At 35.0% G+C, this 24,573-nt stretch overlaps 1 protein-coding gene across 1 annotated transcript in view; it reads right to left on the bottom strand.

Annotated features, from left to right (window-relative positions):
- The window catches only part of MYO6 (myosin VI), a 171,138-nt gene that overhangs the window by 45,981 nt on the left and 100,584 nt on the right, over positions 1-24,573 (bottom strand). Inside the window, 10 exon segments of the mRNA XM_017881129.1 lie at positions 145-318; positions 627-722; positions 4,456-4,583; positions 6,084-6,156; positions 8,222-8,262; positions 8,265-8,312; positions 9,989-10,146; positions 11,965-12,109; positions 19,023-19,203; positions 22,564-22,644. Coding sequence (XP_017736618.1) covers positions 145-318; positions 627-722; positions 4,456-4,583; positions 6,084-6,156; positions 8,222-8,262; positions 8,265-8,312; positions 9,989-10,146; positions 11,965-12,109; positions 19,023-19,203; positions 22,564-22,644 — 1,125 coding nt within the window.

Raw genomic sequence — 24,573 nt, 5'->3', positions numbered from 1 at the left:
TTACATACAAATATCAACAATGCAAGGTCTGCTCTTGAACTTCACTGTGAGATTTCTGACAGTGATCTACATTATCCACTTTAAAATATAAAACAATAATTTCATTTTAAATGTAGTAAAAAAATAAATAAATAACCCAAATACCTTAAACTTGTTTCCCACGCTGATGAAGCTAAGTTTTCCTGCTTTTTGTTTAGTATCTTTGTTGTTATTTGTGGATGATTCAAATAATTCCCGTATAAACTTATCTCTGGATTCACATATTAAGGATTCAAGAGACATATGTAAAGCATCATTATTTTTCTCCACAAACTGGGTCTGAAAAATAAATCAAACAGGAATGTTTCTGTCCATCTTGTGATAACATCACTTAACATAGCTCTGTCCAAAGGATCTTTCTGTTATGACAGAAATGTTCTATATCTGCACTGTCCAACGCAGTCACCACTAGTCAGTGTGGATGCTGGGCACCTGAAGTGTGGCTAGTGTACTGAGGAACTGAAATTTTACTTAATTTAAATAACCACATGTGAAAAAATAAATAACCACATGTGACTAGAATCTATCATACTGTACAGTGCAGCTTCAACATGAAATGGTTTTCTCCTTGTAAAAGTTATACTCACTGTTTCGTAGCACACTGCCCCCGCAAAATGCCTGATAATGAAGCCTTCATCATCTCTGATGTTTCTATGAACTGCCAGCTTAGATTTTCTGGGAATCTGAAAAACAATACATATATGAGTTATTAAATGATCAAAATATATTACATAATCATTCTTTAGAAAACAACTGAGATGTAAAACACTTGAAATTATACAGGAAGTTTTCACACTTTTCACAATTATACTGCTTTTATGCATTGAGTATGCCTTAAAGTATCAATAAAATCTAGCAAATATTTGGTATAATCTCTTAGAAAAGAAAATAGGAGTAAGACACACACTCACACACACACACAGAGACAGAGACAGAGACAAAGAGAGAGACCCTCCAAAAAAAAAACACAATTTAAAAGTACATGCTTATAATAAAAAAAATTTTTTTAAAGCACATGCAAAACACAGTTGGCATTTTACAAAGTTAACCACCTATTTCTAAAGCAGTGGTTCTCAACCTTGGTGCTCTATTAGAATTACCTGGAGAACTTTTAAAACTCTATCTCTTTCACATCAGATGAGTAACGTGCCAATACATTAACAAGGCTGAGGGAGGAACATCTCACACATGAGCATGAAAATCCAGTCATCAGGCTTATGAACTACAAAAGGATCAACCTAGAGAACTTTTAAACATCCCAAAGCCCATAACCATAACCATTTATATCAAATGATTTCCATGTGCAGCCAGTCAAAGAAACACCTGACATCAGCACAGGGACTCTCCTACTGTTTCAAATAATATAGCCTAACATATTTACACAAGGAGCCTGAATCTATTTCAAGAAAACTAAATCAGTTTAGGGTTGTACCATTTAATCATAATATCTCATATTTAGATCATAAAGTTTCTAAAATGTTTTCACTTACAAGATCACATCTGACCCTTGAAATAACCTAAGGTTAAGAAAAGTGATGTTGGGCTAGGTGCGGTGGCTCACACCTATAATCCTAGCACTTCAGGAGGCTGAGGCAGGTGGCATGCTTGAGCTCAGGAGTTTGAGACCAGTCTGAGCAACATGGCAAAACCCCATCTCTATAAAAAATATGCAAAATTAGCCAGGCGTGGTGGAGCAGGCCTGTAGTCCCAACTACTCGAGAGGCTAAGGTGGGAGGATGGTTTGAGCCCGGGAGGCAGCGGTTACAGTGAGCCAAGAAAGTACCACTGCACTCCATCCAGGGCAACAGAGCCAGGCCCTGTCTCAAAAAAAAAAAAAAAGATATCATTTAAGATTGAGAGTCTACTGCCATACTACCCTGAATGCGCCTGATCTCATGTGATCTCAAAAGCTAGGCAGGGTCAGGCCCAGTTAGTACTGTCCAGGCACGGTGGCTCCCGCCTGTAATTCCAGCACTTTGGGAGGCTGAAGCAGGTGGGTCACTTGAGCTCAGTTCAAGACTAGCCTGGGCAACATGGCAAAATTCTGTCTCTACAAAAAAATGAAAAACAAAAATCTAAAAAAATGAAACTGAAAAAACTGACTTGGGAACCTTAGAGGCTTGCTCAAGGTTGAAGAGGCAGCAGAACAGAGAGGCTCTTCCCTGTGGGAGGCAATACAACAGGACAAGTAAGAGTGCAGGCTCTGCAGCCAAAGTGCCTAGCCTGACTCCCAACCTACCATTTCTTCATGTGCTATATTAGGCATGTCACTTAACCTCTCCTTGTATGTCTCCTCATCTGTAGCATACACATCTAACAGGATTAAATAATTCAGTAAAAACATTAGAATAGTGCCTGCCACATCTAAGTGTTTGACAAATGATTATTTTCAAAAAATACAACAAAAGGAATAACCTATATAAAGTAGGATTTACTGCCTTATTCCTGTTCTTGGTTGACAAAAGCAGCCAAGGCCCATTCTTGATGCTTCCGTTTACTGTCCTTTAAGTCACATGTCTCTGAGACCCTCGTGAAAATTCTGTTGACTAGCAATCAGTGGCCCCGGTAAGTCACCTGCTTGTGACTCTAGGTGCCAACTCCTGGTAAAGGTAAGCACGCATCCACAGGCTGGTCATACAAAGACCAGTGAGCTATGAATGAATAGGATTGGATACGTATCTTCAATTTTAGCAAAAGTTTTGTTGAGGATACATATTGTTTTATTTCTATCTCCACTGAAGTAACAGAAATAGGTTCCACATTACAAGAAATATTTAGGGATACAGAAGAATTGCAAGTCAATGGAGCAGGTGGTTGTGAGATTTTAGACTCTAGTGAAGGTTAACACAATTATATCCGCTTTTCAGGTAAATTCATTTAACCTATTTACCACTGATTTTGTTAATAATGAATGGAAACAAAACTACTTGTTACCATTCACTTAAGTTTCTGGATTCATCAAAGCAATAATCATTATACTATGTTACAATCTCAAAATAATACACAGTTTGTTTGGGAGGCAATTTTGCCTATTAGTTTCCTAATTCCACTAAGCAACTCTAAACAGCTTTTCTTTCTCACTCTCCTGTTTGTTGTTGTTGTTAATGATGTTATCTATGAGATGAGGCAGCACCTATCTTTGTGGTTGAAACTGACATCCATTTGTGTGGCTAGCACATTGTCTGTACTAGCCAAGCTCTTTCTGGGTACAAGGATGGAGTTGTGCTTTTATTACTCAGGTGATGATGACTGAATGAAAAGACAGGCTCAGAAGAGGTGAACACAGGAAACATCTCAATAGCCACACAGTCCACCCTCATGGAGAATGGCTCTACTTTTCATTGCCACAAAGACTCAAGCACAGCTCTAGGACCTAACAGCCGTTCAGAAACCAGGTGTTCTGGGCCAGGCGAAGTGGCTCATGCCTGTAATCCCAGCACTTTGGGAGGTCAAGGTAGGGGGTTCATAAGGTCAAGAGATTGAGATAATCCTGGCCAACATGGTGAAACCCCGTCTCTACTAAAATACAAAATTAGCTGGGCGTGGTGGCGCATGCCTGTAATCCCAGCTGTTCAGGAGGCTGAGGTAGGAGAATCACTTGACCCCGAGAGGCAAAGGTTGCAGTGAGCCGAGATAGCACCATTGCACTCCAGCCTGGGTGACAAGAGCGAAACTCTGTCTCAAAAAAAAAGAAAAAAAAAAAAAAAACAGGTCTTCCGGCCCTTTTAGAGTGCACCTCTCATTTATTTCTACTGCTGTCTGTGTCTGCTCTTCTCTTTACCTAATCTCTCTATTGCTTCAGATTCAATTTCCCTCTCTGAGTATATTTTCCATTCAAAACTCCTTAGGAAAGAGGGTCAAAATGAATTGGCTGATCATTATCTAATATGTATTGCCTGCACCAGTCAAGAGTTCTAAGCCACAACCTTAACTGCTGGTCTTACAAATGAGCAGACAGATGGCTGCTTGTGACTCCTGGAATGTGATATCCACTTAGCTCAGAAGGGAGACCATGAAGACAGCAGGTAATCCTCACTGTACTTTTAATTTTTTGACACAGGATCTTGCTCTTTTGCCCAGACTGGAGTGCAGTGGCATGCTAACAACTCACTGTAGCCTCGACTCCCAGGCTCAAGCTATCCTCCCACCTCAGCCTCCCTAGTAGCTCAGACTGCAGGCACATTGTATATATTAGACAGGTGAAATGTACTTTTCATCAGAGAAAAATTCCCTTGATTACATAAAAATCATATATAAATACCCATCTAAGGAAGATACTGTGCTGGATATAATATAGTTGCTCTATACACGCCATAATTTTTATTCTAATTATTTAATAATATCTAATAGCTAATGCACCCTTTTAATAATGTCTTGTCCCACCATAGAGTCTCAGTTTCAGAATGGCAAACTCACAGTGAGTCGAAAATGATCCTTGTGCTTTTGGTGAACTGCAGATGTAAAGTGTTGATCACTTGGCTGGGGAAGGCGATTTTCTTCATCTAAAATATCCAGTATTCCCACTAATTTGGCTTCAATTAAATCTATTTCAAAAAATGAAACACTCACAATAGTGTAAAAACATAACATTTTAAAGATATGTGAACAATTCACTGATCACAGATTTCAAGGACTGATCAGAAACAAGATAGCACGTTATTCTATACGTGTTCTCTCAAAAGTTACAGAGAGCTGATGGATTTTTATTTCAAATCTGGCCATTTATAAAGAAGTAACAGTATATAATTAATATAGGTTTTAGAAAAACTATTACATAAAGATAGCAAATGACTATAATAACCATGCCATTTGTAAACCAGGAGAAGAGGCTAAGGAACTGGAAATTCCTCCTTTTCCAAATGATAGCTATATTCAAAGTAAAGTAAAACTACAGAAACTTCTGCATGCATAGCTTCTTAATAATACTTTTAGAAACTGATGTAAATGCTTTCAAACAAAATCTGTAACAACACATTTTTACACTCTTTCCATTCGTTTGAATTTCCTTCCCGTTCAAACTAACTATAAAATGTAAACTGCTTGAATACAGTATGTAACAATTATTGAGTGGAACAAAGCTATAAGACATAGGAAGAGAAAGAGTCTAACTACATTGTGAGAAAATGATGCTTCTTGGGTAACTAGTGGTAGTGCAGGAGGGGCATGCTGAACTAAGCTACGAATGCGAGTATTTTGATAGATGTAGTAGGAGGTGAAAGTGGGCCAAAAGACAAATTGAAGGGAAAGAGTTCCAGCCATATCAAACCACAAAGTCAAAGACACAGAGGTTAGAAAGGGTCAGTGTGTTAAGGAAATGTGGAGTGGACCAGATGAAATGTGAAAATGCTTTGAAAATTTATACTGATATAAAGTAATATTATTATTATACCATTTTTTTTTTTCAAATCTAGCCCATCAGTTACTAACAGGATTGTCAAATTGTGTTTTAAAAACAAGGCTTGCCCAATGGTCTATTTTAGAGATGGGGTGGGAAAGAAACGAAAGACTGAAAACCAGCTGTGGGGCTACAGGGAAAGGTTTCTTTACCACTAAAATGAAAGCAGAGCCTCTATTCTCATGCTGCACAGTGTTATCTGGCTGTGACACATGAAGTCAACTCACAACCAGTTAGAGGGTGCTGTCAATGCACAGAGTACAGCAGAACCAAGAGAGTCACAGAAAAGCAGGGCAGACCCTGACAAACTTGCCTGGAGCCTGGCCTAACTACGGACTTCCTCAGGTGAATAAATCTCTTTGCTGACTAGGCAATTAAGTTTCCCCCTTAACCAATTCACATGCTAACTATTTAAGTAGGAAAACATCCTTCAAAATAGAAGAGATTATAGAAAACTTCCAACAAAGGTACCTTTGATGTCTTGGTAGGAAAAAATAACTTCCAAGCAGTAATAGAGAAGTAACCTTCTCTCAAATACCAGTTTCAAGTCATATAACAAGTCATGTCAATTACAAAGCACAGAAAAAGTACTGAACACATTCACTTCATCTTCCCATATTTTTCAAAGGTGGAGTTAAAAAACACATACCTATACAGTCCTGATTATCCACATAATGTACTTCATTAACACCTAAACCTTCTTTTTGATAGAGTTCTTGTTCCTAAAAATGAAATAATCATAATCATAGATATGGAAATACAGAGCAATAGCGAATTTTGTGCTGTTTCTGAACATAACATTTACTAATTAGAATGCAAAGGTTTATACAAACTGGTATAGCCTTAAATGTTTTCCAAAAACATAACAGATTTTGAACAATTGCAGACAGGCACTAAAGGCAAGGAAATAGCAATTAACTGCAAATGGACTCTAATATCAACACAGTGATATAATATATATGAGGCATACACCACTTGGGGAAAATAAGCGTAATTTGGAAGAACAATATATGATCAAATTTGAGTCCTCAACTATGTCTTGTGTCTTCTTAAAATTTTTAAAGGGATTTTATCATAGATGGGTAAACTATGCAATGAATTTAAGTAAATATGTTTTAACACTGTTTCCTGAAATGTTTAAATATTTCCTCTCATAAGAGATACTAGAAAAGGTTTCCGACATTCTAGAAGGCACTGTCCACTTTAACACATCTCAATTTGAAATTCACATTTATTTTAAAGGATATTTAAAAAGTGAACATAAATCAAAATACAGTCTCCTTTTTATAATGTTTCTAGATAAAGTTTTTTGGCAGGTTGGTGTAGAAGGGAAGGATTAGCTTATGTTAAATTAGAGGCATGAAAGTAAAACTTCACATGGTAATAGAACTAATGTGACTGGATAAACATTTTCAGAAAAATTACCTTACTGGTAAATACTTGTTTTACCTGTTTGTTTATGCCAGAATTCATTTAACTATAGAATGTAAGTAAAATGTACAAAAGCTAGAAGGTGCTGGGAAGCCCATAAAAACATAAACATAATAAAAATGTGGGAAAGATAGAAAGGATGGGAATAGGAAATAAAATACTGCACACTTCAGCCCAGATACAGTAGAGGCAGCTGACAGTCCACAAGCTGGCGTGACAAGGAAAGTACTGCCCAGAGGCACTCCAGGACAATCGATGCATCAAATCTGCTGACTTGGTGGCTTTGCTGCCAGACAGCGAAAGGTGAGCAGGCAGCAGAGTAGGCAGAAGCAGAGAGACCTGAAGAAGGGGAGGTACAGTAGGGCATGGTGACTCACGCCTTTAATCCCAGCACTTTGAGAGGCTGAGGCAGGCAGATCACCTGAGGTCAGGAGTTCAAGGCCAGCCTGGCCAACATGGTGAAACACCATCTCTACTAAAAATATAAAAATTAGCTGGCCATGGGGGCACGTGCCTGTAGTCCCAGCTACTCAGGAGACTAAGGGAGGAGAATCACTTGAACCCAAGAGGCAGAGGTTGCAGTGACCCCAGATCGCACCACTGCACTTCAGCCTGGGTAAGACTTCATCTAAAAAAAAAAAAAAACACAACAAAAAAAAAAAAAAAAAAAAAAACAGAATGAGAGATGCCAAAGGCAGGGATGAGGGTAGAAAGTTGTTTGGTGTGGTAGAAGTAGAGACAACAGGCCAGGCGCAGTGGCTCACACCTGTAAGCCCAGCATTTGGGAGGCCGAGGCAGGTGGATTACTTGAGGCCAGGAGTTCAAGACTAGCGTGGCCAAAATTGTGAAACCCCGTCTCTACTAAAAATGCAAAAATCTGTTGGGTGTGGTAGCCCGCACCTGTGGTCCCAGCTACCGGGGAGGCTGGGGCAGGAGAATCGCTTGAACCCGGGAGACAGAGGCTGCAGTGAGCCAAGATCATACCACTGCACTCCAGCCTGAGCAACAGAGCGAGACTCTATTTAAAAAAAAAAATAAAAATAAAAATAAATTTAAAAAAAAAGTAGAGACAACAAAATCATAAAAGAAACAGAGCTTCAAGTCTATTAAAAGTCACTAATAAAATAGATGTTCACTTCTGAGGAAGCCCCATTAAGAGTTTTATCAGGTCCCTAAACTTCAGCTGAACCATTAACACTTTTGATGTGCTTGAGCCCCAGGGCCTCTGCCGGGCTTCAGTCACCTTCTATTATACAACATTCATCCCCACCAATCAGGGTAACTGCAGCATATCTCTTCCTTGAAATTTAAAACAGCTTTATGCAGATCTTAAATTTAAGTTATAAGGGCAATTACCTCCTTCAGAATCCTTTCATTAAAAAATTGTTGAAGTTTTCATTGCAATAGTTGATGCAAAATTGTTCATAACTGTTATGCTCAAAGTACTCTGAAAATATAAAACCAGAACCAAGAGTCATTATGAGATCAACTTCATATAAATTTATCATAGAATAAAATGTAATTGTAATAATGGCCTAATTTAAAATTAGGTTAAAAATATATATATACACATGTATATATATATATATATTTGTTCTACACTTCCCAAATGTTCTCATTTCAAGACAAAACTTTATAGGCATTAAAAGTATTAAAAATATCCTGCTTCAGTTGACAAGGTGTTTCTCAAATGAGATAAATGTTGTATACTAAAAGATATAAAATGTAAGTCACTTATAACTATTTATTTATTTATTTTTGAGACAGATTCCCTGTCACACAGGCTGGAGTGCAGTGGTACAATCTTGGTTCACTGTAACCTCCACCTCCCGGATTCAAGTGATTCTCATGCCTCAGCCTCCCGAGTAGCTGGAATTACAAACATGTGCCACCACACCCAGCTAATTTTTGTGTTTTTAATAGAGACAGGGTTTCACCATGTTACACAGGCTGGTCTTGAACTCCTGACCTCAAGTGATCTGCCAGCCTCAGCCTCCCAAAGTGCTGGGATTACAGGCATGAGCCACTGCACCCAGTCAACAATTTTTTAAAGCACAGGTATTAAAGCAATCTAAATTAAGCACAAAAATGACTTAAAATACAAGTGCTTTTGAAGACTTTTTTCTGCATAATCTATAAAATTACTTATCAAAAATGCTGTGGATACGAATTCATTTCTAAAATTAAGAGATTATATTACATGATGTCTAAGATACATTAGGCTTTACAATTTTATAATCCTTTGTGTGTGTTATGTTAAAACTGTTGTAAAAAAGGAAAAAATTAATAATAATAATAATTAATAATTCTCTACCTTTGAACCAAAGGTAGTTCAAAGGTAGAGAATTATAAAGTTTAAAATACATATTGCATCAAAAGCAATACTCCATCCCTCCCCAAATGGAAACACTCATACATTTCTTCGGCAAAAACCACAAAGAAGACACTACTCCTTCACAGCCAGAAACAATGCCCACATCGATAAAGCCCAATGCAAAACCCATTAGATTTACACTTCAAGATTTTTATATTTTTGTCATTCAGAGCAAAGCAGCATTCATATGCTGGTGACTCATTTCATTTCTGGTTGAACAGCTCTACAGCTGTTTAATTACTTATCTTGATATCTTATTCATTTGATGGAAAATACAGCTACTTGCTGACAGCAACAGCAATGAATTTCTAAACATACTAATGAGGTTGTCCTGTAAGTTAGGTCAACCTATCCCCAGCTCTACAAATTAGTCAATGGTTTTAGCAACTCTATTTATCTTTTTTGTTATTTAATTAGTGAAAGTATTATCTTTATTAGTATCACACAAGGATTTACCTTTATTCAGTTGTAATCCTTTTAGAGTACAGAGATATCCTTAACTATAGCAGTTTCAATCAATGTTTTAATTTTAGCATTAGTATCACCAAAACTAATCCCCACGAGTCTTTCCTCTTCTCTTTAAAGTATCAGCTCCCTACCTAGGTCATATTACGAAATGTGAGTGTGGACATATAATTACACATACATCAAGTAAAATGAGTTACAAAGGAGAAAAGATTTAAGAACAAATTCTAATGTGTGAAAAAAATATGAAATGAATATATATTCACAAAAGAAACTCTACTTACCAAAACCAGCAATATCTAGGACTCCAATAAAATAAGATGATGTTTCAAAAGGAAAACACTGATTTACTCTGTTTACCACATGATCAAAAAGATGGCTATACACCGTCTTTGCCAGGGCATCACGAGCGTTGTTTGCTTGCTCTACTTTCAGAGGTACCCTATAAAAGAAAACTATACTAGTAAAAATCATTTATGACAGTATACTGTGAAAATGATACCACAGTCAGAGTGCACCTAAACATACCCACAGGGAGAACAAAATAAATACCAAAGGTCGTGGGAGAATAGGACAAAATGGGGCTAAGTAGAAAACTGCTACAAGAGAACTAATGGAATTACCTAAAATTAGATCAAAAGTCTATTATCGGGTTAAAAAAAAGTTAGGCTTAAAAAATCATTTTGACCTTAATTTACATCCTGAATTATTTATCCAAAATTATTCAAAGGAATAACCTTCCTTTTGGCTTTCCTTAAATGCAAAGGAAACAGTGTTTAATTCAGGATAACTTTAAAGTTTGGTAACTTCTTTACACTGTTTAGGATAAAATGTTTACATCTTAAAATTTGAACTGTCCCATTCTATTATTTAATATAACTAACTATATGGTATAACAGTATTAAATGTTCCAAGTATAGACACACAGCCATCGTCCTCAAGAAAATGATAGTCTGATGAAGAGACACTGCAGAGAAGAGAATTTCCAAACACCATGCTAAATACTATCATAAAGATAAGCATGGGGTACCAAGAGAGCACCAAAAAAAAAAAACAAAACAAAAAGTCAAATTTGTAAGTAGAATTGCAAGTCATTCAGATCAGACTGACACTTGATACTTGAGCCTCTCTAAACAGTGATTTCTCACTTACGTTTTCTGCAATTGAACCCTTTCTTGAAGTGAGTTTCATGTGGACACGCTATACATAGAATACATAAAAAGAGCTACTTTGGATTCTGGAATGGCATCGATTGAAAAAAAGAAACAACAACAAAAAACTGCTTTGGAACAAGGAGAAAATGGGAAAACGGAGGAAGCAACGCCTGAGAACCACCCACCTGCACATGTATGGGCTTTCCCTTGGGCCACAGAGATATCTCTAAGGAACCAAGTAACTGCAGGCTGTAGGGTGCTGCTCTACAAACTTCTTCCAGAGTTTTTCTTTATAAGAAGAACAATTTTGAATTTGCTTAGCAAAGAATCAGGCTAAGCATACCTTGCTAAAATTTTCAAAAGAGTAAGAGGTAGCCAATTTTCTGAGAGGCTAAAAGCTTTTACAAAAAATTCTTCCTGTTTAAATTTGTTGCAAATTTTTCTGAAATATGTCACTAGAGCTCACTGCCTGTCTTATTTAGTAAGAGATAAAGGGTCTTTTTCCCTTCACAAATGAAGATCCTGCAGTGCCTCAGAATGACAAGGCTGAATGTCAATTTTATTCTACATTACCAAAACCAAAAATACATAAAATACAGCACATGGAGACAAAAGTATACAAACATCCAGGTACAATCTAGAAGTTCTTGGTTACTGATTTTTAAAATCTTGGTTAAGCCCTTATTTCTTGTCATTTGTAATTTCTCCCAAATAAAGAATCCTAAACATAAGGAAAGTGTTATTTGCTAAGTATTTTGCTAAAGTGAAATCTGCTTAATACAAGTTTTAGTAAACATTATTATCATTAAAAAAAAAAAGTAAAATGATCTGTTGCCTAAAACTGTCACATATTGATTTATATCATCAGCTCGTATTTTCATAGTTGTAGAAAAGTACATCTCTCTTACCTTATAAATTCCAAGTATCAACAAGGAACAACTTTAAGAGCTATGTTAAACTCCATTTATTTATTTGATGGATCACTACACTGAGATGCACAGAATTTTGATCTATCAAGCTCAGGTTTTAAATGTAATGCAACTTATGTTTTTCCTTGACAAACCGAAAGGCAAAATTTTTGCTGTGCAATTAGTTAAGGAACTTACTTTATAACTGTTCCTTTGGTGCCCCCTGCTGTTGTTAGCATGACTCTTGTGGTCAAACTTACTCGAAGATCATCTTGGTCCAAACCCAGCAATTCAGCACAACATTCCAAAGACTGAGCAGATTTATTCTTCAGATTACAACCACCTAATGGAAATATATTTTAATTGAAATTAGTAAGTGTTATATAAACCAGATTTTCAAGACCCATTTCTTACAATTATACTTCACTTACAAAAAACTATATAATGGGCAAGGCTTATTTGTAACTCTTAAATCCACCTCACTTTTTCACCATCCTTGTCAAACACCCATACTGCTAAGATCAACAGATGACCCTCCCTTGGGGAAGTCCATGGTATAATCCTTTAAGCACATCAATATTAAACTGCCACTGTTTCATTTTTTATGACCCTATAAGCAAACTATACTAATGATAGATTATAATCCTTTTTAATATATTAACTCTTTAGAGAAATATAGTATCTCATCATTAAAATTCATATGACTCCAACAAATTTCAAGGAGTGATTTTAGTGCAAACGCTGTAAGGCACCTGAATAGATCAATTTGGATGTATATATCTGTCTATGGATGTGTTTATGCATACGTAATAAGCATGTACTCACATTGCTTTGAAGTGGGTTGAAGGGAGTGAAGAGACAATTACTATTACCTGTACAGGTAGAGTATCCCTTATCTGAAATGCTTGGGACCAAAAATGTTTCAGATTTTAGATTTTTTCCAATTCTGGAATATCTGCATGATGAGCTCAATTCTACACACAAAATTCATTTATGTTTCATATACACATTAATATACATGTATACCACTGTCCAGTTTCTCCAATAGCTTGACTTTCTGTGCTAGAGATCAATACATACAAACACTTCCTCTTTTCCTTATTAATGTTACCCTTAGGGGTATCTGCAAGTCTTTTTGACATTTTCAGTATCTTTACACTGCAGAGCAGAAAATAGAAAAAAAAAAAAAGGCAATGCAGTTAGGTCTTGACCCATGTGGGCATTTTGAGAAATCTGCCACTGGCACATCCAGCCTGCACATGTGCCATTTTATTTTTTGTGTGCTTGTGCAGGGGCATGTGAGGAAAAGATATATTGCAGCAGAAGGCGGCCAGGCAGGTCATTTTTGCCTTAGTACATCATATCTATAGATTTCTATTTATAAGGGCTGTTTTAAAAAATACTATAAAGAAAGACAGTGCTTTAGTCTCAGGGATAAGGCTCTACAACTACTAGCTATGTGACCTTGAATAAGTTACTTATTCTCTTTGTGCTCAGGTTCCTCGTCCATAAAACTGGGATAATTACTTTACCTACTTTATTTGGTTGTTATTTAGATTAATAAGGTTATGTGTGTGAAGTGCTTGGAATAATGTCTGGTACACAGAAAGTACTAGATAAAGATTAACTATTCTTTGTATTTATTTATTTGTATTATAATAAAAGTAACATTTTCCAAATATTTTCAGATTAATATTAATAAATGATATATTCTAAGACTACCTAACTTAAAAACTACAAAGAATGTGTGAAAATAATGAGAATTTTATGACAAATTCATAAGTTACTTAACATACCAATCTCAGAATATGTATGAGAAAAAAATGTGAAAAATGAGACCTTATAATAAGATGTTGTTGGGACAATTCATTGAGGAAAGAACAGCTTCTTTAATAAAAGTACTGGAACAACTGGATGTCCACATGCAAAAGAATGAAGCTGGACCCCTTCCTCACACCATATACAAAATTAATTCAAAATGGAATCAAAGACTTAAATATAAGAGCTAAAGCTATTCAACTCTTAGAAAAAAACATAGGTATGAATCTTCATTTCTTTGATATGATACCAAAATCACAAGCAATAAAAGAAAAAACAGATAAATTAGGCTTCACTGAAATAAAAATTTGAGTTTCAAAGAACACTACCAAATGAGTAAAGATAACACACAGAATGGGAGAAAAGATTTGCAAATTATACATCTGATAAAGGACTTGTACCTACAATATATTTTTAAAACTCTTACAACTTGGTAATAAAAAGACAACCCAATTAATAAATGGGCAAAGAATCTCAACAGGCACTTCTCCAAAAAAGATATACAAATGGTCAGTAAGCACACAGAAAGATGCTCAGCATTTTGAGCCATCAGGAAAATGCAAATAAAAACCACAAAGAGGTAACACTTCACACCCACTATGATTGCTATAAGCATACACATAGTACTGGTGAGGACATGGAGAAAATGAAACCCTCATACACTTTTGATGAGAATAGCTCTGTAAAGTGGAAAAGCTACTTTGAAAAAGTCTGACAGTTCCTCAAAAGGTCAGAGTTTACCATGATGTGATTCAGCAATTCCACTCCAAGGTATTTACTCAAGTGAAATGAAAACACATCCCAACACAAATTTGTCCACAAATGTTCTCGGCAACATTATTCATAATAGCCAAAAAATGGAAACAACCCGAATGTCTAGAAACTGACAAATGGATAAACAAAATGTAGTATATCCATACAATGAAATATTATTCAGCAATAAAAATAAAATGAAGTACTGCTAAATGCTATAACATGGATTAACCTTGAAAACACTATGCTAAGTGAAAGAAGCCAATTACAAAAGACCACATATTATATAATTCCATTTATATGAAATGTCAAGAATAAATTTATAGACAGGAAGTAGATTAGTGGTCACCTAGGGCTGAGAGAAGTGGGCAATGAGGAGTGACTGTTAATGGGTATGGGGTTTCTTTGTGGGGTGATGAAATGTTCTAAATCTATGGTGATGGTTGCGCAACTCTGAAAATACTAAAAACCACTGAAATGTACACTTCAACTGAGTGAACTGTATGGTATATTAATTAGATCTCAATAAAGCTCCTACCAAAAAAAAGAAAAGAAAAGAAAAAAGAGATACTTTGAGAATATTTTGAATGTTTCATTCTATGAAAATGTGCTTATTACTCATGTGTAGGTTCTACACATATCGCCCAAAATTATATAGCTCTCAAAAAACCAACCATCAAATAATTCATTTAAATATTTCTTCTTTTTTACTATATTGCAAAGTTTCTTACATGACTCCAAAATTATGTAAGACTAAGGAAAAAAAAACCCAGGATTTTAATAAGTCTTAAAAGGCAAAATACTATCATGTAAAGTTTTCATATCATTTGTTTCCAAAAAAGAACTTCTTCAAATATTTTAAAAGTTTGCTGTTATAATAACATTTTATTTGTTATGTGGAATTTTAAAAACACAGGCAGTCCCAGTAAGTGTTTTCCGCATTTTCATCATGCAAAAACTTCTTTATGACAGTTAAAAGTCCTGTAAGTGCTTATTGGAGAATAATCTTTCCAGTAGAATAATTATAAAAATACCAAATTTTTTTGGAGACAGGATCTCACTCTCCCAGGCTGGAGTGCAGTGGTGCAATCATGGCTCACTGCAGCCTCGACCTCCTGGGCTCAATCATTCCACCTCAGCCTTCCAAGTAGCTGGGACTACAGGCATGCACCACCATGCCCAGCTAATTTATTTTGTGCGTGTGTGTGTGTGTGTGTGTGTGTGTGTGTGTGTGTGTGTGTGTTTTGGGGTTTTTTTTGGTTTTTTGTTTTTTGGGTTTTTTTTGTTTTGTTTTATGGGGTCTCACTATGTCACCCAGACTGGTCTTGAAATTTCTGAGCTCAAGTAATTCTTGTGCCTCAGCCTCCCAAAATGCTGGGATGACAGGTATGAACCACCGTGCCCTGCCAAAACCAAGTTTTTTTCAAATTGCTAAGACATGCCAAATTAAGCTCCCTAGGGAAAAAAGAAATCACTTCTAATTAGAAAGAAACCATTTGGACCTATAGGAAGAGTCACAGGAAGGATGAAGACAAATATAAAATCTTAGCTTTTAAAATAATTAATTTAATCATGTATTAATCTTATTAATTCCCTGCCTCTTTCCAAACTTCCTTAACTTCTGTTCACTTTCCCTTCAAGAGAAGGAAGTTAGAGAAGAAAAATAAGAGATAATGCAAATAGCATTACCTTTTGGGCATTTCATACTCTTCAACTAACTTGATCATGCAACACTTACAATATGCTATACAACTGCATCTTCTACCACAGGGTAATAATAAGAGGTGTGAAGATGCCATTTATCACTTCTAACAACATTTCTAAAGTGTGTATTAATTATTGTAAAGTTTTTTTTGTGTTAGAATCTCCCACATGTGCTCCTTTGGTATAACAATGCTAGAGAGCAAATTAAATATATGCTAACATTCATTATATTTTCAAAACAAATCTTCCAATCCTTCAAAAAACAATAAAAAATTTTAATGCACATTAAGAACATAACTAATTTTGCTTGAATTTTTTTTCATTTTAAATTGGGAGCAATCTGTATTTTAATTGTACTTACTCATTTAAAGCACTTATAATGATTACTTGTGCCAGACACAAGTATTCAAATCATTTTACAAATATTTAACTCAGATATTCCTCTTTATAACATGAGGTAGGGACTATTATCTTCAGTTTACAGTGAGGAAACTGAGACATGAAAAGGCTAAGTTCCCTGCCTAAGGTCACACAGATAGTATGTGGTAAAGCATCTGGATCAGGAGCACATGTTCCCATCCACTATGTTATGTTGCATCTCACATTATTGATTTCACAGCATTACGGAACACTAAATCGGAAAATCATTAAGACATCTATTTTAGTCTGTTCATTCATAGACACAAATTTCAGTGGCCTGGGAAAAAGAAGGGACAATTATCACAAGCCTCTGAGTTAGTCAGACATGAGCAGAACCAGCTCTCACATCTACAACTTCATCAATAACCACATGCATCACTTCAACACAGGTTCCACTTTTGTAAAATGGAGATAATATCCCCTACCTCATTACATTTATGATATACAGATTACAATTATGATGTTTATGATGACATACAGCATAAGAAGGGACCTGCATATAACACTTTTTTTAATCTTCTTTTTTTTCCTGTTTTCTTGTGCTCTTTCCCTGTATGCACACTATTGCTAGTGAGAAGAGGCGCCAGCTGGGCTTCCTGGGTAGAGTAGGGGCTCAGAAAGCTGTGAAACTCACTCATTTCCTGCATCAGGACTTACTTTGGTCCTGGATGAATAATATTAAAGATATGTGCTTAAAATATTCCTAACATCAGGATTTGTGCATGTGTTTTCTTCCCCAAGAAAGCTACAAACAGCAAAAATTTTGCCGTAAGCTTCCCTATGTCCTCTCTCCCTTTCCCCTCCCCTGAAACTAAAAGAAATGTTAAATGCCCATTTTTCTGTGACCAGCCGGCCTTATCTATGCTCCTAATTCCAATTCCTTGTAAACTTTCTAAAGTCCCATAAAATCCTGTCTCCTTTGCCATGCTGCGGCAAGGTCATAAAGCAAATAAAACTTAATTCCGGTTTTCCTCAAAATCTAAAACATATCACAAAATAATCTACTGCCTTTGTTTCTCGCTCTGGTAACATTTTCCCGCTGCATGTATTTCCTGCCTTAAAGAGTTTAAAAGGCAACTGCATAATCTAACTCTGGCTACCTACTCGGGACCCCTTCCACGCTGTGAAAGCTTTGTACTGTCACTCTGCTCAATAAAGTCTACAGCTTTTTTTTCTCTTGGTCCCTGTCTCCATCACTCACCGCGGGCAGCTGCCACACCAATTCTTTGGCGTGGCTAAGGCAAGAACCTTTAGTGTTACACTAGCTACTGATTGTACTTTAAAAGTCCTTCTCATGGTTTATTCAATTTTGCAACTGAAGAAACTAAGGCTCAGAGAGCCTCTGGGATCTAACACCAAAGCCCATTATTGACTACTACATTAAATGGTGCTGTAGGTTTTCCTTAACTCATCCTTGGTATAAGATCCTACAACAATGTCTTAACATAGGGGTTGACAATCTTTTTCTCTAAAGGGCCAGACAGTAAACAGTTTAGGCTTTGCAGGACATATAGCCTCTGTTGCAACTAAACTCTGACACTAGCACAAAAGCTGGTATACACCACACATAAATGAGTGGATGTGGCATTGTTCCAATAAAATTTTACTTACAAAAAACAGGCAGTGGGCCAAATTTGGGCCATGGTTCATAGTTTGACATTCCCTGTATTCACAGATCAAATTTCGAATTATGTCAAGTCCTACTGTTTACGTACAGACTGAAACACTGGAGTTGAAAAGTTGCTTTTCTTTTCAATGTGCATAGGATTAAAATTTTCATTTATCATTAATAAAGTACATGGGCTTTTATATATTAAATTGCCCTAATTAATTTATCCAATGATCCTGAACATTTTCAAAAATGCCTTAATAGCTGGCCAGGCGTGGTGGCTCATGCTTGTAATCCCAGCACTTTGGGAGGCTGAGGTGGGCGAATCACGAGGTCAGGAGATAGAGACCATCCTGGCTAACACAGTGAAACTCCATCTCTACTAAAAATACAAAAAATTAGCCAGGCGTGGCGGCAGGCGCCTGTAGTCCCAGCTACTCGGGAGGCTGAGGCAGGAGAATGGCATGAACCGGGGAGGTGGAGCTTGCAGTGAGCCAAGATCGCGCCACCGCACTCCAGCCTGGGCGACAGAGTTGAGACTTCACCTCAAAAAAAAAAAAAAAAAATGCCTGAATAGATGAAAGAGAATTAATCTCCTCACCTATTGGAAAAGTGTAATATAACTGGAAATTTTAAAAAGTGAATGTAACTGGAAAATCTAACTAAAAATTACCCTAAATTTATCAGGATAAAATAATCAGTCGTTTATCCTTCAAAAATGAGAAGTTTATTCCTAAGCAATATCACTGATTTGTTCACTGATTTGTTGATTAGAATTACTGATAATGAAACAGTCTTCATTTGGGAGATTCAACATGTAACCCAGTATATTTTAGATATTTCTTAAGCATTTTTTAAGCAGCTACTCATAAACAGATCCAATTTTCATATTACAAATAAATAACAGAAATCCTATTTAATTTTTTTCCTCTTAAAAAAATAAAAAACAAACCTGAAGTGCTGCCAGCTTCCTCAAAATCAATATTTCCAAGGTGCAGGACACCAGCTACTACCCGGAAGAGATCAAGCTTTTCTTCATCATCCAAACCAATTTTTTTCATAGCCGTGCACATTCTAATAAAATCACCATGGTCATCTAATAGAGGATCTTTCATAGAACCTGCCTTAAGGTACTACAAAACAAGACGACACCAATTAACTGATTGTTACATTATTTAAGTACACTAAAACTACTACACCAGGTCAATTAATGCACTATATAACATGCAAAAATAAATTCTGTCAATGGGAAAATCTTCACTATTCTAACATTCAAAAACTAAATGACCAGGAAAAGTATACACAGGATCTCTCTTTTCTATTTCTCTATTTACTACATGTGAATCTACACTTATCAGCAAAAATTGCAATTAAAATAATGGAATTAGATGTTTTCAATTAAATTACAATTTTCACTCTAAAGTCTTATAATCCAAGGATATTAGAAAAAGATAAAAAATTCAGTGGAAAAGTAGGGAATATCAATACTTGTATCAACATTACAGATTTTTTTTTAATTAGGTAATGATAATATATTCATTTAATTATTCCACAATGTATACATGTATCAAACATTACATTGTACTCCAATGTACGGTATAAATATACATTATTCTTGTCAATGAAAAAAGAAAAACTAAGTTAAAAAGTGCAATAAAAAATTTAAATGTGACAATTAGTATGACACTCCTTTAGGTTAACTGCCACCAACTGCACCAATATTAAGTAGTAGTAAATAGTGAGCAGGTTGATACAATTTTCATACCTTAGAATTCTTTTTTAAAGTTTTTTATATGCATATATATATAGTTAAGTATATTAGTAAGCACAATGCTTACTCTAATAATTTACACAATGACTTAAAACATTTCAGAAAAAATGAGAAGAAAATTTGTTTTCTCTCCTAAAAGAACTTGCATCTGATGTACTCATTTGTTAGACTCTATACCAACTCAGAAGAAAAAAAGAAGAAGAAAGTCAGGTCTGCAGAAACTAGAAGGAGAAACATAAAAGTTACTGGACACGAAAATATTGTACTAGAAATTTTCCAGAACTTGTGAATACATAATTTAACATTAAGTAAGAGGATCACGATTAACTGGTCATTAAAGATGCCTCCCGGAGACGGATTTTTTTTCCTCCCAGTAAACAAATGATTCCCAGCTCAAGCTGTAATTGTCTTTCCACGAAATTATTTAAAATGTTCAATTATGAATGTGCAACATTTCTGGAAAATATCTAAGACAATAAAATTCAATTTATTCTTAAAAGAAGCAAAGGAAACAATCACATGCAGCCAAAACTGTTCAGCAGAAAACACACATCATGCAGAATTTTTAGTCTTGCAGTAGAAGAACTGCTTCATTTAAAAACTGTTTCTAATCAAAAGTTAATGAACATATTTGCTGTATGGCAGACTAAAATACTGCATTTTCTAAAATTACACACAACCTAAAGACATTCAGATGGAACTGGGCAAAGGGTTTAATTAGTCAAAATGATCACCTCATCCTCCTGATAAAGAAGACATAAAAAGTAATTTAAACATATTAATCCATTATTTAACTATACACATAAACACACACTCACTCAATGCGAATAAGATTTCTGACAGAGTATACTGACTCTAGAATAAGAGGGTAATTTTCTTCTTTGGAGAGGACATGCTACTCTTTGGAGAGTAAACTTCAGTTTTCCTTCCTCTCAACTCCATTTTTTTCCATGGCAAATGATCAAATTTCTATCTTCCCCCAACCCGTCAGAACTGCGGCAATGTCCCACTAGGAAAGGCTTCCATTATCTTAGTGAAAAGAATATAACTACTATATTTTGATATCTCAGAAAAACAAAGTCTTATCAAGACAAAGAAAGACACCATAATAAATATTAATGTTGCTTCTTAAAGTACCAACCATGGCTATAACAAAGTTTATAGTTTGTAATTCAGATTCTGTATCTATAATGATATATAAAATATCAAATTAAACAAAAATTAACTGTAGGGTTGTCTGATTAGAATTTTAAATAAAGGAATATTTTATTTGCTTTCTATCCTTTTATATAAATATACTAAAAACATAGATCATCTCATCCATTTTAAGAGGAGTCAAAAATATTGGGCTTACAAATGTAGAAGCATAAAAAACTGACTATTATAAAACTTGTTCGCTCACTCAATTTAAATTTTAACAAAATTAATAAAAGTAACATTAACAAGTATCTATCATTAATCCTTAGTATTTCATAATTTAAGTCCCTTGAGTACATGCAACTTAATACCACTTATTAAACACTGCATATTAAAATTTAGAAGGGTTGTAAATTTTTAGATTAAGAAAATGTTTTATAAATAATTAATGGTATAATTATATCTAATTATTCTTAGAAATATAATTTACTGAAACCAATATATAAATTTTCCATAATATATTACATAAATATGATGTTTTAAACAGAACTACAATAATATACAAGCTTTTTTTTTTGAGACAGAGCCTCATTCTGTCGCCCAGGCTGCAGTACAGTGGTGCGATCTCTGCTTACTACAGCCTCCATCTCCTGGGTTCAAGAGATTCTCCTGCCTCAGCCTCCCGAGTAGCTGGGATTACAGGCACATGCCAACACACTTGGCTAATTCTTGTAATTTTTTAGTAGAGACAGGGTCTCATCATGTTGGCCAACCTGGTCTCGAACTCCTGAACTCAAATGATCCACCCGCCTCAGCCTCCCAAAGTGCTGGGATTACAGGCGTGAGCCACTCCACCTGACCAGGTTTTTTTTGTTTGTTTTTAATTCTGTTGCCCAGGCTGGAGTACAATGGCATGATCATGGCTCACTGCAGCCTCCACCTCCAGGGTTCAAGCAATCCTCCCACTTCAGCCTCCCAAAAAGCTAGAATTACAGGCATACATGACCTCACCCAGCTAATTTTTTTTATTTTTTGTAAAGATAGGGTTTCACTATGCTTCCCAGGCTGGTCTCAAACTCCTGGCTTCAAATGATCCTCCCGCCTTGGCCTCCCAAAGTGCTGGGATTACATGTGTGAGCCACCATGCCCAGCCTATAACATTTCTTCCCAAGAATGCTTAATCTATTTACTGTCTACATCAAGGCTCACTTCAGTCTTGAAATAGACAATAAATTGTAAAAGACATATTCTTAAGCTCAAGTGGTAACATAAGAGTAAGTTTCAAAAATGCTAGAAGAGACTGATTCTTAGGCTATTTAATACCTTCATGCTTGAAAACAGAATGAGAGGAGAGCAGTGCAGTGATGCCCAACCAGGAAGAACAGAACCTGTTGCTTCACTAGATACCAACAAGAGGTATAAAGTATTACACTGTGAAAGAGACTTAGATGAATATTTAGTTTTTTAAACTATAAGCCTAAAAGTCAGAACTCTTACTTGGGCTCCAAAATAAAAATTGTAACAAGTCTTTCAGTATGATTTTTTTTTTTACATTAAAGATTTTAAGAAAAATGGTCTACTATACCTCAGGACTTTTGCGGTTCTGTAAAATCTGTTTGTCCGTTTCTTTGTTAGCAAAGTATCTAGTGCAGCCTCGGTTTAAATACTATGAAAAAACAAATTAAATATAATTAACATATATGATCCACAGGGAAATAATACAGGAGAAAACACAACTTATAAAATAGTGCCAACCATGACGAATTTCTGAACACAACTTGAGTAGTGTTTAATCTCGCCATTAAAATCAATACTTCTATATTTTATAAACATTTTCTTCCTACTAATAAAACCAGGAATACTAAAAATCCTAATCTCTGAAAGGAGATTAAATAAAATGATTAAAATAAAAATCAATGACATAAAGGTTTTCTACTTTTAAAGGGCAACAATTTTATATCTTTTCAGTATCAAAAATCTAAATACAGTGCATAAAATCATGAAAATCAACTTCCTACTAAATATGTAGAATCTCAAGTAAGAACCCATACTGTAGTTTAATTTTTCAAGCAATATTTTAAATTCTGAAAAGTTAAGAAAGATAAATACTATCCTTGATTTTCTTAATTTTTTATTTTTAGAGTCAGTTTTTTAAAACATGCTTTTCACATTTATTGAAAACTAACAATGACTGTACATAAATTACAGTACTTGCTTTATGGATCAAATATTTTAAGGTTTTCTTATTTCAATGATTTACTTTGCTTACCAAAGACTTTCAAAAGCTAAATGCTTCCAAAATACAGAACAAGAGGAGCAGTTCAAAAAAAGAATATCTATCAGTATCAACAAGAATCTACTGCTCACATTTATTAGTCTTGCAACTGAAAGCCTGCTTCATTTAAAAACTGTTTCTAATAAAAAGTGAATGAACATATTTGCTATATGGCAGACTAAAAATACTGCATTTTTCTGAAAATTACACACAGCCTAAAGACATTTAGATGGAATTGGGCAAATCTGATCAGGAAGGATGTACACAGAGAACAGGATGGACAAGTTTTTTAAACATCTCAGCTTCTCTTAAATCAGGTGACTATGATTTTATTGTACCATGGCATGAATTCCCAGATTAAATACACCACATCATACATATACCAAAAAAAATTTATAACAAATTTGAATGATATGGGGATAAATTTAATATTTTAGACAATGAATGCATCTATCATTCCTTCTCCATTATAATTAAATGCTAAAATACAGTAAAAACAAGACAACTATATACATGGTTTTTCTTTTCTTCTACCCTAGAATATTTGTAAAAAAAAAAAAATAAAAGAGAAGGGAGGAGAGACAATGTTGGTAAGCATTTTCAATGGACTGTTTCAAATAAAGAGCTCTTTTACTTAGCAGAATAATAGCTTAAACATATAGAGCCAAAACAAATATGTTCTTTTCTACCAAGCATTTTGTCTCCTCACTCCAATCGTTTTGTCAAGTACAATTGGGCAGTGGGGCCTAATATTACAACCTTGGATAGAAATGTGTCCTTTTAGTTTTTCTGTAACTAGAACACTATTCCTGCCATCTATTCTTATTCTATCCACGCTTTCTTCACATTCAAGTATCTATCCATGATTACAGCAAATGGCTCCATAACACATGTGCAGAAATATTTGAAATGTCTAAATAACGCAAACATTTTTAAACCTTTTACTTTTTAAAGTATATGTGTGATTAATACAAATGTTTTCAGACAGGTATACATCTACAATTCTTTACATACTAATTTTGATAGAAGAGTGACCAAAAAAATTCAACAATTTTGGAAGTGTTCAANTATCTTTTCAGTATCAAAAATCTAAATACAGTGCATAAAATCATGAAAATCAACTTCCTACTAAATATGTAGAATCTCAAGTAAGAACCCATACTGTAGTTTAATTTTTCAAGCAATATTTTAAATTCTGAAAAGTTAAGAAAGATAAATACTATCCTTGATTTTCTTAATTTTTTATTTTTAGAGTCAGTTTTTTAAAACATGCTTTTCACATTTATTGAAAACTAACAATGACTGTACATAAATTACAGT

This window comes from Rhinopithecus bieti, unplaced genomic scaffold, assembly GCF_001698545.2.
Source record: "Rhinopithecus bieti isolate Rb0 unplaced genomic scaffold, ASM169854v2 scaffold_12476, whole genome shotgun sequence".
Taxonomy (NCBI): domain Eukaryota; kingdom Metazoa; phylum Chordata; class Mammalia; order Primates; family Cercopithecidae; genus Rhinopithecus; species Rhinopithecus bieti.
The sequence above is the reverse complement of the archived record's forward strand: the minus strand, read 5'-3'. Positions and strand labels throughout refer to the sequence as shown.